The sequence below is a fragment of the Thalia democratica genome, chromosome 9 (assembly GCF_965202585.1).
Source record: "Thalia democratica chromosome 9, ktThaDemo2.hap1.1, whole genome shotgun sequence".
Lineage (NCBI taxonomy): Eukaryota > Metazoa > Chordata > Thaliacea > Salpida > Salpidae > Thalia > Thalia democratica.
The window spans coordinates 39880878-39896669 of NC_139173.1; the positions used below are offsets into that span (position 1 = coordinate 39880878).

A 15792-nucleotide genomic window follows, 5' to 3' on the forward strand; every position below is an offset into this window, starting at 1 on the left:
CCTGAATAGTAAGTTTATAAAAAAACAGGACTCAAAACAACTTTAAGTATAAAACTTATAAAAGTTTATAATGATTTTGTAAAAAGCTACATTTTGTAAGTAAGCTTGTCTAAAAGTTTTTTATATAAAAATAAAGGATTTGTATTCATAATTGGTTGAACGCTTTTGTGCTTTTAATATATATAATTTTTTAATTTTAATATAATATATTAAAAAAAATAATTGTTAGAATCTTTCATTTAAACAAGTAATATTTAACACATTTGTTTAAAATCAACTATTTATAAAACTTTGTTTATTATTACCACAATAAACTATTAAACAAGTAATACTAAATATAACAAAATCATTAACAGTAATTTTAATAAGTTGCGTTGCATGGCTGATGATTTGAGGAGTATATACAATTTGTGCAATCCAGATTCCAATGATTGCATATTGACCTCTGTACTAGTTGAAAAGCTCCAGCAACAATTTGATCCAGATCACTTGTTGAAAATTCAGCAAACTATTGACCCAAGCAAGAAGGGACAAATAAATTACCAGGACTTCTGTGAGGCAATCACAAATCTTTCTTACCAAGAACAAAGGTTTGAAAAAATATAGTAAATAAAAAATGATTACTTGTTTGTTTATGACACATTTAAATCATTTATAATAATCTTGTTTATTTTTGTGAATTTTTATGTTAATAAAGTTCTTATATTTAAATTTTTTACATTATTGATAATATTTTTTAGTGACAACAAATCAATTTCCGATCAAGAGTATTCATACAACGAGTATGATGTCATAGAGGGTTCATCAGGAGAAGGATCCAAGGAAGACATGGAAAATTACCAGGCTTTAGGGGAGTCCCTGAACGCATTGTCCCCAATCAGGAACAGTTTAGGGGATTCACCTGATTATCAGCAACCCAATTCGAATGGCTTTCAAAGAAGAAACAACTCCATGAGAAAGTTTGTTGTTAGCATTGAAATTTTGTGTTGGATAATGACTATGGTATCTTAATAATTATTTAGACTTTGGATTGTCACACACTGCAGCCTAGTCATAAACTCTGGCTAGTTAAAACGTAACTTAAAACAGTTTTCTAAGGCTGTATTTTTGCTTCAGAGAGTTGCAACCCTGTAGACTTTTTCAGGTAATAAATATAAGTTCACAATTTCCACACATTTAGACTAACTTTAAAAAAACTAAAGCCAACCCAGGCTAGTTTGAATTTATTTTTTAGGTTATCTGATAAACTCTGGCTAGTTTTGATTTATTCCCTAAATCTAAAGCTAGTAGTTTTTATATCTTAAAAATTAACTTTTAATTATTAAAACCTTGTATCATTTTAAACTAGTAAAATTTTTCTTCTTTTTGTAATTTTTTTAAAGAGTTAATACTTTTCTAGTAGGTTGTTGATCTTACTATTTTTATTTTTTGAACTCAGGCTAACTCAAGTTAGTTTTTGGTCATTTAGGTTTTTTTTTGCTTTAAAGATTAGCAAACCTGAGAGCTTTAATAAAGCTTGATGGATTGATTATTGAATTTCTTTATAAGTGTTTTAATTGTTCTGTTTTTATATACAAATTTTGTTAAAATGTCTGTAAATAACTAGTTTGTTTATTTTTGATTACTTAGGGGGTTTTATATAAAACACTTTTAAATAATCACTTTGTCTACCAGGTAGTGATTAGTTTAAAAAAAAAAGTTTTTTTACAAACATATATGTTAGTAAAGTTATGAAACTCTACACAACATTTATTGTTTTTTTTTTCAAAAGTTTATTTGGCAAGCTTAGTTTTGCTAAAGAGCCATTAGATCTTAAATAAAAAATCTTATTAAGTTATAATTTTTTATTTCAAAGCAATCAGAAGCTCTTTGAGCAAAACTTTATTTGCCAAATAAATTTTTGAAAAAAAAGTTTTCTTTTCTAAAGTAGAGACCTTTACTTGTCTTTTCAACAACTAAACCTATAGTATATATTTTGTAAAAATAAAATTATTGACTAAAAAAAATCAAATCATATCTTTATCAAATTAAAACAATCTTTTTGGTGTGCTCAATATTTATAGCATAACTACTTATAAACTTATTTAGTAGCTACTTTTCATCAAAATATTATCTACTCAACAAATATTTTACATAATTACAAGTTTTAAAGTTTAGTATTAAAAATAAACAACTTTAAATGTGGTCTAATTTCTTTATGTGTACAAGTATATTTATTTCATTATTATAGTATCTGTTTGTTAAGTGTAAACAGTATGAAAAATTTTTATAAACAATATAGTGTATATTTTTCTTCCTAGATATGAATAATTAGTTATATGTTATATTTTTTAGTCAAATGTTTAAACTTCTTTATATATAATATTATTAAAAATAATGGCACTTATCAGATTTTACTCTCTTATTATAATTGAATATTTATAATGTAAATATTTTTCTGGATTAAAAAATTATTTACAATAGATATACACGGAGGTCTTACAATATAAGAAGGTGAGTTTAAAAACATTTAATTAAATATTTCACACTGTGTGCAGAATGTACTGTTTTTATTGGTGGTTTTACAAACTAATAAATACTTTTGGACTGAAGTTAATGTATGCTGCTTTTTTTGTAAAAATACAATATCTCTACAAGGCTGGTATGTTAATTATTAATGGTGACTTCTACAAAAAATATTTAGTAAAAATAAATAAAGTTTGTAAAAACTGTAATTCTTGAATAATTTATATATCGATGTTATTTAAGTAGTACATGTATTTCTAACTTCACTTAGTTTGTTTTATATTATTCACATTTTAATTTTACACTATTTGCAGTTATTATTAATAAATAGGGTATTTATAACTTTTTAAAGGATGGTTTATTAATTAACTACTTTTATTTGGTGACTTTAAAACTTTCTCTACTTTAATTACCACTATTAATTACTAGTAAAAACAGCAAATAACTTTTACAGGAACTGAATATTAAGTTATCTAATTAATTTTTGTAGCTTGTCTATAAAAATTCATTTGGCTATTTATTTTACATTCTGTTCACATTTAGAAGTATGCTGTTGTTAGAACCACAAAATGTGTTTGAATAAAATTATTTTACACAGTAATTTGATATTAATTACTGTTATACTTATGAACTTAAATAATTACATAGACCTTTAAGAATTTTCACTTACTTTTTCTTATGCACATTTCTTTATTACATTTTTGAGCATGTTTTTATGTTTGTTTATTTACTGCTGCATAAAAACTTTCTAAAAGATGTTTTTATCAACTTTTTGATTTATCATCTTTGATTGTTAATTTTTCTATCCGTTGTAATTAAATGTAAATTAAAATATTTTATGTTTTTTGTTATTAAACTTATTTAGTTAAGTTAAGAATTACTGTTAGAGTGAGATAGTTTTAAATTACAAAATTACAAAGCATAGTAAGTCTAAAAAAAATTTAGTTAAATTATTCAACTACCAAGTTTTAGTTTATTTATTGTTTGCAAATAAAACAATATGAATAAACTTTTATCTGAAATATAAGTAAACGTTTTGGTTTTCAAGTAAAAAAACCTTTAAAATAAAATATAATGTGCTCACTAAATAGCATTTTACAACTAATCACATATTATAAATATCAATTATGTATACAGATCACATCGCAGAAACAGAAGTTGGAATCTTCCTCAACAATTAACAAGTGTCGATGATAATGCTTCAAATGTTTCTTCTGAAATTGATGATTTGAGTGAAAAAGTCGATATTCTTCAGGTTTGTTGCAATGAAAAATGAAAAAAATACATTATTTAATCTAAAGTTACAACTGCAATAAATTAAAGTTATTTAATAAATTGTTGTAGGTAATATTATAATTGATTGTTTTTTTTTCTAATAAATTTATTAGTTTAGTTGATGAAACTTATTTGTAGCCAGAGTTATCAAGTAAAAAGTTTCTTATGGGGCAAATTGGTTTAAAAAGGTTGTACTAAAGAGTTAAAAATCAGTTGTTTAAAAATGTAGATGTTTGATAAGTGGAAATCATGTTTGATAAAAGTTTTTTTTTCAACAATTTATTTTTAACCCTCCAGTACAACCTACTCTAACCGATTCTTCCCACACAATATACTTTACTGGATAAATCTGGCCACAAATAAGTTTTTTTTAAGCAAAGTAAAAATTTTTTCAATTTTCCCACTTTAGCATTGTGACCATAGTTGCCATATTCTTACATTTATTGAATTATGATTATATCTTTTACTTTCAAATACTATAAACCATTAGAAAAATGTTACAACAACTTTATTCAAAACATCTTCTATGGTAATTTTATCATATGACTCTTAGCTTGTAATTAGTATGACATCTATGCTTATTACAAACAGAATTAACAAAATAAAAATGTAAAAATCACGAATCGTGCTTGCCAGTTCAGTAAAAATAATATCTTGATTTATTCAAAACTACCAACCAAACTCATCTAAAACTTTTTAGTGAATTTTGTTGTTTGTGGTAATAATACCTAACTTCAAAAGTTTCATACGAAAGTATTAACAATAACTAGTTCATTGAGATACTTTTATAAACATAATATAATACATTTAATATTCAAAAAATTTTCTAGCTAATACTAATGGTTTTGTTTTACAATTATGTTATTGTTCCTCTGTATTTTTTGTAGTTAAGATGTTTATTTTTATTTTTTCTTGTTTTGCTTCTCTACAAACTATAAACTATTGAAAATCTATTAATCTAAATCTAAAAATCGTTATACCTTATAATTATTTTTTTAAATGTTTTAATTGTATTAAGTATTTAAATTTTAACTTTGAAAAAGAAAAATAAAATTAACTTGATTGATAAAAAATAAGTTTTTTTTTGTCAGTTTTGCTCATATCAAGTATACAGAAGTATTTAAAACTTTTGTAATTGCTGTAAAAACTAAAATAAAAAATATTTAAGCAAATGTACTTTTTTAAAGTACTCAACATGTTTTTAAATAAAAAAATTTCAACTATGACTTTAAAAATAAATGTTACTGAACCAACAACTTTTTAATAAATATTTTTGTAATCTTTCAGCTGTAAAAATTTACAATCAATTCTATCGATCATTAAAATTATCTACATCGTGGTTAAATGTTTTACATTTATCAGATAATATTTGTAGGTTTTATTATTTCTAATAGTAGTAAATATTTTTATTAGAATAGTCTGTTATTTGAAGCTTGTAATAAAACAGTCATTCTTAACCTGGGGGTAAAATTTTAGCTTTACCAGGTAAATTTTATTTATTACAAGTTATGTAAATAAATGTATATTAGTTGTCTTTAATTTATGAGTTTTTATTTGACTGAAACTAATTAAAATAGAATTTTACGATTTTGTATATTTAAGGCCATAGGGGAGGTGGAGGGTCCAACACTTTTTTTTACAAAAAAATACTTTGGCTTTTATATGAAAGCTTTAAGTACAAACTACAAGCCACTTGTTATAGAATTCAAAAATATCATTTAACAATTGAGATATTTTATTTTTTAGTAAAAAGTTTCCGATACAAACGTATTGATCTCAAATTTTTCAGGGTCAGTTTTCTTGGAAATTTTAAGATCACTAAAAATCTATCTCCTTTTTCATGTTTCTAGCAATTTTCTTTAAATTTTCGAAAAAAAATGTTACTTATGAATTTTAATAATTAGAAAAAAAAAATTATTGAAAAAATAAAATGTTTTTATATTTTTTTCAAAAAAAAAAATTAACTTCAACTTTTTTATATAATTCTAATTTTTTAAAACGATTAAAAGCGTCTTAAAGCTTAGAAAAGACTCTATAAAATAAGATCAACTTGTAAAAAAACATGGCTTACCCCCTCCCCCCTTGGTCTCAATAAAAAAATCTAGTTTCTTTCCTCAAAATCAAACGCTATTTTGTATATTTGGGAAAAACTTAGTAATAACCTTCCAAAAATGGGTAAATTTGGCAATAACTTTCAAAAAAGGGGTAAAACATAGATTAAGAAGCGCAGTTCTAAACTGATTGAAAGTTTATTTATAGTTAAACATTTGAAAATATGCACGACAAAACATACCAGTGTTACATAAATAAAGAGTTGAGTTAAGAACTGGGAAAGTATTTAGTATTAAAAATCAAAGTGCTAGAGTTATACGAGAAGGAAAGGGTTATTGATTATTGTAAAGATGTAATTTATTTTTATGGGTTATAGTTAGTATTTATCCATGCAACAATGTTTTGATTAAAATAAACCTGCAATATGAAGCTTGTTCTAAAGGTTTCCCTAAGGAGACGAAAAAGTAAATGGGTAATTATGTATTAAAGAGAAAAAAAATTATAACAGGATGCGTGACAGTTAATCACGTGATAATTAAATCATTTTATAATTTAACTAAAGTTTATAACTCAACAGAGCACAGTACTGAAGCTGACGGAGGACAAAACGCTGCAACAGAACCACCAATCGACACAGGAGGAGAGGAGAGGGTACGTGCGGAGGATCAACGAGTTGGAGGGGGAGGTGGAGGAGGTGAAACAGAAGATGGAGGAGGAGGTAAGTAGGGGGAAGAACAAGTTGGAGGCAACTGTTGAGAAAATGGAGAAGGAAAAGTTGTTGGAGTTGCAGGTTTGTATGACATATTTGTTGAAATTGTAAGCTTTCTTCTAATTGATTTTATATTTATAATAGTTTTATTAAAGATTTTAAAATTTTATTATCATTTAAAAATTTTTTTAAAGTTGATAATAAATAAATAATACTTAAGTTCAATAAAAATATATAAGTAGAAACCAGTATTAGAGAACGTTTTAGAAATTTAAGTCGCAACATGTATTACAGTACACTACCGCTTAAGTACGCAAATTGAACCCGACCAAAAAGTGCGTACTTAGCACGGGTAGTGCGTACTTTTTGACGATGTAGTATAATATGAAATTTAGTTGTTTGTTTTCTTTCTTACAACTAGCCACAAAATAATTATGCCAAATAAACAAGTCATTTATTTTAATTAAAATTTAAAACATAATTCTAATTTGCAAATTTTTTTAATAGATTTATAAATAATTTAGGCAAAAAAACTGGAATTTCTTGAAGTTCTAGTATAACATCCTTTACTTTGTCTTTCTGGATAAGTGCGTACTTAAGGCGTGATGCGTACCAAAAAAAGTGCGTACTTAAGCGGTAGTATACTGTAGTTGTAAAACAAGACACAATAATCATTTGTTTACATTAAGTAGTTCTTATCAAATGATTCAAAAATACCTTATAAATTCTCATTACAAGTTGTTATAAAAACTCCTTCATTAAATTTTTAATCTTTAGCTTTTACATATTTATAGAAGTTTTATATAAACCTTAATTGCATTCCAAACTTATTCTAGTTACAAATTTTAATAACAACTCCTTTAAACTTAATTTAAGCTTTTTATGTTTCTGCTTTAACGTATTTAAATATGTTTTGTCTATAATGAATATTTAGTATAAAGTTTGTATCTGGCTTAGAATATTATTTACAACTTACATTAAATTTTTTTGTTAGTATAAAACAAGTTCAATCAAATACGAAAAATTAAGTGAAATTTTTAATGATTTGTCTTAAAAAAGAAGAAAATGTTTGTAGTCTTTTACTATTTGTAGTTCTAAAAGTGATTGTTATAAATAATAGTTTTTTAATGAGATTATAATTGATTTTATTTGTCTTGTTTTTCAACTTCAAAAGAAAGTCTAGAATTTTAACTTTAAACATTTTATTTATAATTTAAAGTTAGTAAAACTACATTCTTAGTTTGCTTGTTATGTAGTAAAAGTAAAAATTAAAACAAAATTTCTAAAACATATAGCTTAAAAATGCTTTATGAATATATAATGAAAAAAATTGTACGTTCTATTTCTGTGTAAAACTGATAAATAATAAATGAAAATATTTTAAAATACGCATTTAAACTGCTGTAAATTTTGCTTTTAAACAATTAAACAAATTCGGAGCACTTATGATAAAAGCTGCTGACAAAAAGCTTTTCAAATTAGAACAATTAGTCTTATATGTAGGGTAATTGAATTTTGACGTATGAGAATATATTACGTATGTTTGCTGAAAGATCCAAAAACTTTATGTGATTTAAATTTATCAGTTTTAATTTAAATAAAGGTTATGTTTTAAACAATTTTTAACATACTTATAAAAATTAAAACTGAAAATAGTTTAGTTTATTTTAATTTAACACAAAATAAGAAGTAAACCGTATAAAAGGCAACTGATATTTAGTAAATATTGCTGTTTTATTTAATACAAAGTTTTGTTCACTACTTTTAATTAAAAAAGATATTAAAATGTTATATGCTATTTTTTAAATCTACTTAAAATTGTTTTCACACATCATATAATTACTACTTTTAACACATATAATAATTTCATACTTACTTAAGAACAACTTTTAATTATTTTTTTTGTCTAATTTTATTTGTGTACGTTTATATACATTAAATTTATATGTATTTTTTTCTAGAATGATATGTTTATAGCATTAAGTTAAAACCAAAATTAAAACCTATAACAACAAAAACAACTCTTAAAAATTTCACAGATTATAAATTTTATTTACATTTTTTTTATTGTTCGATTATCTTTGTTTTTTCTTCAAATACTTGTGTGTTAACGATTATATAAAGGCTTGTTCTCTTTAGGAGTTCTGTATATTTTTCTTAAAATTGATATACTAACAAAAGTTGAAACAATTAAACAGGTCCTACAAGGCCAAATAGACATGTTGAAGGCTGAAAAGGACAGAAATTCAAATGAAAACAAAGAACTAGTTGAAACTAGAAAAGAATTAAAAGAAGAAGTTAAAAGTTTAAGGAGAACAAATGAAGATTTCACCCAGCAATTAGTTGAAACTAATGAACAATACAGAAAGTTTGTTGAACTGTTTATTGAAATTAATTAAAATTTGGCACAGTTTTTCAAAATAGTTGTTTGTTTTTAATTGTTGTTTAAATGTTTGATATACAAATTAAAAAAATAACGGTGACAACTTTTTAAAGTTAGAAGATTGAAAACAAAAACTCTACAAATAATTACAATGTATAATCAGCTGAGTAACTAAGTTTAGGTTTTCGTATCTTTATAAAAACTAGCATTTACCTATCAAAAAACAGTTATTTTTCTTATAAAAACCTCTGTTACTGTTATATAAATTTCGCTTCTAACAATTTTTATTATGTAGATTATAAAAATTGAATGTCAGAGAATGAAACGTGTTTAATATTTCCTGTTTATATTTTTTATTATAAAATTCCAAACTTTATAAACATTATACAAAACAAAGTTAATTACTTTTTATAATAAATTTAAATTTAAGTAGTAAAGAAAAAACTGCTTACCAATACATATACAAAAATAGAAACCAAGTAATACAGCATTTGAAAAATATTATCTAATTAAAAAAAAAAAACACAGTATAACACTTTTTTTAATTTATAGTTACAACCTTTTTGTTATGTTTAAATTTTAATTTCATTTTAAATTCTATTTGCAGTTAATTAAGGGTAAAGGGGAGTCAAAAAAAATTTTTTTACAAAAAATATCATTGGCTCTTATATGAAAAGCTTTAGTAAAAACTACAAGCAAATTTTTATACAATTAAAAAAAAATATTTATGTTTTGAGATATTGTTATTTTTGTAAAAGGTTTCGATACAAACGTATGATCTGCAAAGTTTACAGGGCCAATTTTTTCGGAAATATTTAAAAGTTAATTTTAAAATTTATCACCTCCTTCATTTTTTGAGCTAGAGACCTCAAACTTTTAGGAAATGTTTCTTTTATGAATTAAAAGACTTTGAATGTTGCTATTTTAAAAGTATTAAAAATTAAGAATTTTAGATAAAAAAACAAAAAAAATAGGTGGTTTTCTTTAATAGAATTTTTATTTTTTTAAATTACAAAAATTTCTGCATTACATTTATTTTAAATTTAGTAGTGTACTTTCTGTGAAAATTTGAAGAGTACTGGTTAAAAAAAATTAAGGAGAAGATGAATTTTTAATGAAATACTTTTTATCCCCATTTTTAGCTTGCGCCTTCTATTAGGAACCTATTGAGCCCACCAATTTTGATCGCTTATATCTCAAAAGTTACTTTGATTTTTTTTAAGAGGTTAAAAATGTCTGATAGCTCAGATAAAACTTTACAAAATAAGATCAATTTGTAAAAATCAAGGTGGACTCCCCTATGGCCTATTTTGCCCTTTTTAATAACTCAACAGTCAATTAAATTTTTTTATAAACAAACATTAATACTATTAATTTTCTTAAGTTAAATAGAAGTTTATAAGTTACAGCATTATGACATCAAGAAGGTCATCTATAATTCTTACTGTTACGTCATAATGCCATATGTTGCTAAAAATTTAACTGCAGCAAAACTAAACTTTCATTACAAACCATAATAAAAGTGAATTGAATATCACGGAATTTGTTTAAAAATTACTCGTATTAGTAATTGAGTAGAAATAATATCAATCACAGCAAAAGTTGTAATAAATACCTTTCATACCTATAATTGTAAGTTCAAATTAATTTTTGTAAATATTTTTCAATTATAAATTTTAAATTTTATTAACAATACAATGTTTCTATACAATACAAGCTTGAAACTAGTCAAACGAGATCTTTAGTTGAATAAAATCTGTAAAAATTTATTTAATAACATGTAGGAAGATAAATATTTTTCTTCAAATTTAAGTTTCAGTCACAACAATATTTTTAACTATGTGACTTGGATTTTTACAACTTTTATACTGCAGTATTTTGTAAAATATAAGTGTAAATATATTATCAAGCTTCGTGTGAATAAAACATTTAATGTAAGCAAAATTTATTACTTCAAGACAAAAAGTTAGACCCTAAAACACTTTGTTATGTTTTTTTAAATTCAACATTAAACCGTTGAATTTTAAAATGTTAGTACTTAAATATAATAATTTTCAATTTAAAACTAAATATCTTCGGATAAGTTCAGATAGTTATTATTTGAACTTTTAAAATCACTTTAAGTATTTAAGCTTATACATACAAAGTTTTAAATAAGAAAGTTCATAGATGAAGAATATTATATATAAATTAAAAACACCATAAAAAAAAGTTATCACCTAGTTCAATTGTGTAGTTTTAAATTTTTCAAACAAGTCCGTAGTCATGTTTTGCAACTTTTATTTAATAATGTTTGAATATTTTCAGATTGAGTCTACAGTTCGCTTTACAGCAGGACAAGCACCAATCAGAAGTTGACAAGTACAAGGAGGAAATACGTCACTTGTGCGCTGAAGCGGAACGTAACCATGTTGTCACGTCACAACAAGACGACAGTGACGTAGTAATGCAGCTCAGGAGCGAAGTGGAGTCGCTCAAGCGTGAAAACGAGCGGCTTCGACGGGATAATGACGTCATAGGAAGCCAGCTAGCGGATAAAATGGCTGATTTTCAATCCGCCCTAGATCAGGTGGGAATGTGTTTAATACTCACAGCTAGCATTGTATTGATAATCTATCATGACTAGATCACGTGACATTCGAAAATGTGTCACAAACGACCAAATTTGCTTTGTTGCTGGGAAGCTTCTACTATTACTAGTAGTATCTTGAGCTTGTCTAGTATGTTGAGTAACATTTATACTGATGGTATTTTAAGGGAACTGAAATTATTAAATGAATCTCTTCATGGCAAAATTAGTTTTAGCTATTTCAATTAATGCTTCAAAACAATAGAATCTCAGAAAATTTTTCAGTGTAATTCAATAGTCAAAGTTTGCATTTATTTTTCTGAACTAACTAACGATAACGTTAAAAACTTAGTTTTATACAATTTTATCTAACTAAAGTCTTGATTTGACATAAAATTCAGAAGAATCAATTACAAAGTTAGGGATCCAGAAAAAAAAAATTATGGACATATTGTTATCTTGATCAAAGTTTCTTCGCTTTAGCAATGCTAGGTTGTTTACAACAGTTTTTTTTACAAGGCCTTTAAAAATTTGACAAATAAAAAATTAATGTAATCAAACACATAAAAGTAGCAAAACATTAGTTTTCACAAAAGCAATTTAAGTTGTACTCAATTTTTAAAAACTAGCTTCGTTTGTTAAAGAACAGTATTTTACAATAATTTTAAAGCACCTTTCTTATCTAAAGTTTAAATTAGAACAAAAAAGTTCTATTCTAAAAACTCCAAGAAAATCAGAAAAAACTTGAATAAATTTCCAAAAAACTAGTGGCCATCCTGATTTAGCTAACAAGGATTACAATAGTTTATAGTATTAATTTGAAAACATCAAAAAAGCACAAAAATAAATGAAAAATATTTGTGTGTGGGTTAGTTACTAACCATTTTTTTTTTTGATAAAAGTGTATATTTTCAAGTATTCACCAAATAAAATTATTTTCAACTTTGTTTAAATTTGTTTAAGGGCTTCCATAAGTTCGTAGAAAAAAATCAAAAAATATATATAGGTTTGAAACAAATTTACCCAGTGATTAATTTCAAGTGTAATATGGTTATAACATTTGTTTTAGAATAACAGTAAACTACAAATAAACAAAGAGATCTCTTTTCTTCAAAAAGATAATAAGTAAAAACTTATACACTTGTACAGTTTTATAGAACATATTAGGTTGAAATTTGAGCTCCAAGTAAAAGTAAGAAGATATAGAGATTAACATGTGTTTCAAACAAAATAAAACAGCTGAATAATACTTACTATCAATTTAAATAAGTTTGTTTAAAAAGTTTTGGGTTTTTTCATGATAAGTTTCATTTATTATAAGTTAAAATAAAACATAAATAGTTGCTTCTCAGTTCAAGATAAATGAATATTAACATAAAGGTATTAATAACTTAAAAAATAATTAGACTATCATACATGTTTCATAATAATTACTTATATTTTCAAAATAAGTAAGCACAACAACAGATTTTAACTTTCTTATCAATTAAAACTTAGAGTCAATGTTGTTAAAATAAAAACAATTAAACTATTTAGAAAAATGTATATATTCATAATTAAAATTTGTTTTTAAATACAATTCCTATGTCACCATAATGCTATATATATTTAACATAATCAAATAGTATTTAGATTTAGTTAAAACGTTCTGTGACTAAAGTTGAATATTAAAATAAGTTATCATTTTTTAATGTTAAAAGTTTGAAATAAGATTTCAATACTTCTCTTCATATAATATTCTTATAAAAAATTTCATTATCAATAAAAGTGAATTTATTAAATAATAAAAACATTACTTAATTTATGATTTTAAGTAAACTTTTATAAGGTATATTTTCAAAAGTAAATATTTACCTTTTATTTAGAATTATTTTATTAGTTTTTAGAAACATTTTCTACAAGTACAATCTATTTAGGTTTGATTATAACAAAGTAATTATATCAAGTCAAAATACTTCAAATAAAATATTACTTATAAAAATTAAATAAACCACCTATTTTAAAGTATGTATTCCTTTATTCCATCGTTTAAGATATGTTTTATTATTAAATGATATGCTTAAATTAGATTTTTTTATAAAAGTATACATAAAATATAAAAAATTAAAGCTTTAAATTCAAACATGAAACTGAAATTTTCTGAGCAATAATAATGCAAAATATAGTTTTATAATTTAAATATATTTTGTTTCTACTAAAATTTTTGTGTATAAATACAAAATAAACTACTAGCATAATCTAGTTTGCAAGTTATAAATAGTTATTATGTCGTCATAAAGCTTTATGTAAATCTCCTTTTGCCAAGATGCATATGCTGACAGTCAAGTTTTTCCCTTATGAGAAATATAAACAAATAGTAATTCAATAGTGAAGTTAAATTTAACTGAATTCAATTTTTCATATGTTTCAGTAAATTTTACGTCAAGTTTTACTATTTTTATGAAACTATTTTTCTTTTCTAGTAAATTTACTTAAAACATTTTATGTAAAAAAATTCAAATAAATTTTTGTAAAATTCTACTTGCTACAGTATGTTAATTAAATAAAATGAATAATGTTAATTTTCAAATATAATTTGTCACTAATAGTTAAAATTTGTATTTGATTTTAATTTATTTAATTAGGCACTCTTTATTCAGGCTTTAAAACAACAAAAAAAATTGAATTATCTCTGTAAGAGAATGTATTAATTTTTTTTGTCTAAATATAGACAGCAAGTATTATTGTTTAATAACTTTTATTACAGTAATTTTTCATCTTTGGTTTTTGTTTCTAATTTTCATATAAATAGTTATTTGCGTGTCAGGTTAAGTTTTGATTGAAACTACTTTGCAAGCATGTTAAATTTTTTCAGGTTCCAGGTCTGAATCAGGAATCTCTGGCATCTGAGATGTCGGACGCGTCAAAAGACGAGTTGTTGGAAAGAATCAGGACGTTGGAAAGCAACAACGTCAAGTTGAACAAGTATGTTGAAAATTTGCTGCAAACTGTGCTGGAGAGAGACCCTACTTTGCTGGAAATAAAAAAGTAGGCACACATCGTGGCACCCAAACCGAGCAATGTGGATGCCATAGCAACTGTATGGATGGTTTTGGGGACCATAGCAACCAAATACCTGATACAGGCATCCAAAATAACGATGCAAGCTTCGATTTTTGGTGGCTTTTCTGGGATATTTTTTTAGATGATATTTAAGTTATACATTTTGGTTGCTAAATAATTTAATAAAAGTTTATGGCCTTCAAATAAAAACCTGAAATTTGGCTAATTGTTCATCACTTTAATAAATGTATGGTTTAAGTTTTAAAAATAAATTAGTATTTTTATTTTTTTCATTCTATTTTATCATTCGTAAGATCTTACTAATTACTTCAAAAATTAATATTTCTTACAATTTATTTTTGCAATAGTTTCCGTACACTTTTATTAATATGTACTATAATTTAATTCTTTTATTGTAAAAATTTTAAGCACCTTGCCTCTAAAAGAATAAAAGAAGCAATAAAAGCTTTTTAAAGTTATTAAATATTAACTAAAAAGTTACTAAAGAATTTTTTTCTATTCTAAAACTTATAAAACTCATTACTTAAACAAGTGTCAAAAATTTTAAAGCTAAATAAAAATTCAATAATACAACTTTTAAAACAAAAAAGTACTTCTTTATTTTATCAGATAGTAAAAAGTACAAAATTCGTACTTATACGCACTGTAAGCTTACGTTAGTTTTTTTAAATCATTTAATTTTGATATATAAAACATTATGTATTTTTTAATATTCAGACGCCTGAATGAATAGTGCTTTCAATTTTTCATATAAAAATTTAATTCTGTGTTTCTGTACTTGCAGTTGAACTACTTTAAAAGCCTTCATATTATTATATAAGTTCATATTAAAAATATATATATATTCTAAATGAAATACATTTTATCTGCAGTTAATTAAATCTAGCGTACAATTTTTACAATTGAAACTAATTTAAAAATGGATTTTGTGATGAAATATAGTACTTAAATATTATTAAAAGAACCAATATAATAGTTTAAATTAATTCAACAAACATTTTAAAGTAACATAATTAAATTCACAAAATTTAATTCGAGTTTTCTCTTCACATTTCGATCCATGTTCAATTAAATCATTGTGACGTAATAATAGCTTTAGAAGCGATTTAAATATTGCTGAATTGAAGGCAGCATTTCAAAAGTGTTACTGATTGAATTATTACCTAGATTTCGATAAAAAGGCATAAATTTAATCATTTTTACTTTTTGATTCGTGTTTTACGATTAAATTTAAAT

At 24.1% G+C, this 15792-nt stretch overlaps 1 protein-coding gene across 1 annotated transcript; it reads left to right on the forward strand.

Annotated features, from left to right (window-relative positions):
* Positions 1-361: 361 nt before the first annotated feature.
* LOC145843987 (rab11 family-interacting protein 4A-like) lies at positions 362-15235 on the forward strand. Its single transcript, XM_082951289.1, has 7 exons — positions 362-590; positions 741-959; positions 3643-3760; positions 6410-6622; positions 8740-8909; positions 11232-11493; positions 14348-15235. Exons 1-7 carry the CDS (start codon positions 379-381, stop codon positions 14522-14524), a joined length of 1371 nt encoding a protein of 456 aa, XP_082807415.1. The 5' UTR covers positions 362-378; the 3' UTR covers positions 14525-15235.
* Positions 15236-15792: the final 557 nt, after the last annotated feature.

Coding starts and splice junctions, on each gene's coding strand:
- LOC145843987 (XM_082951289.1), top strand. CDS start 379: ATGGCTGATGATTTGAGGAGTATATACAATTTGTGCAATCCAGATTCC. Junction 960..3,642: donor AGAAACAACTCCATGAGAAA/GTTTGTTGTTAG, acceptor TTATGTATACAG/ATCACATCGCAGAAACAGAA. Junction 11,494..14,347: donor TTCAATCCGCCCTAGATCAG/GTGGGAATGTGT, acceptor AAATTTTTTCAG/GTTCCAGGTCTGAATCAGGA.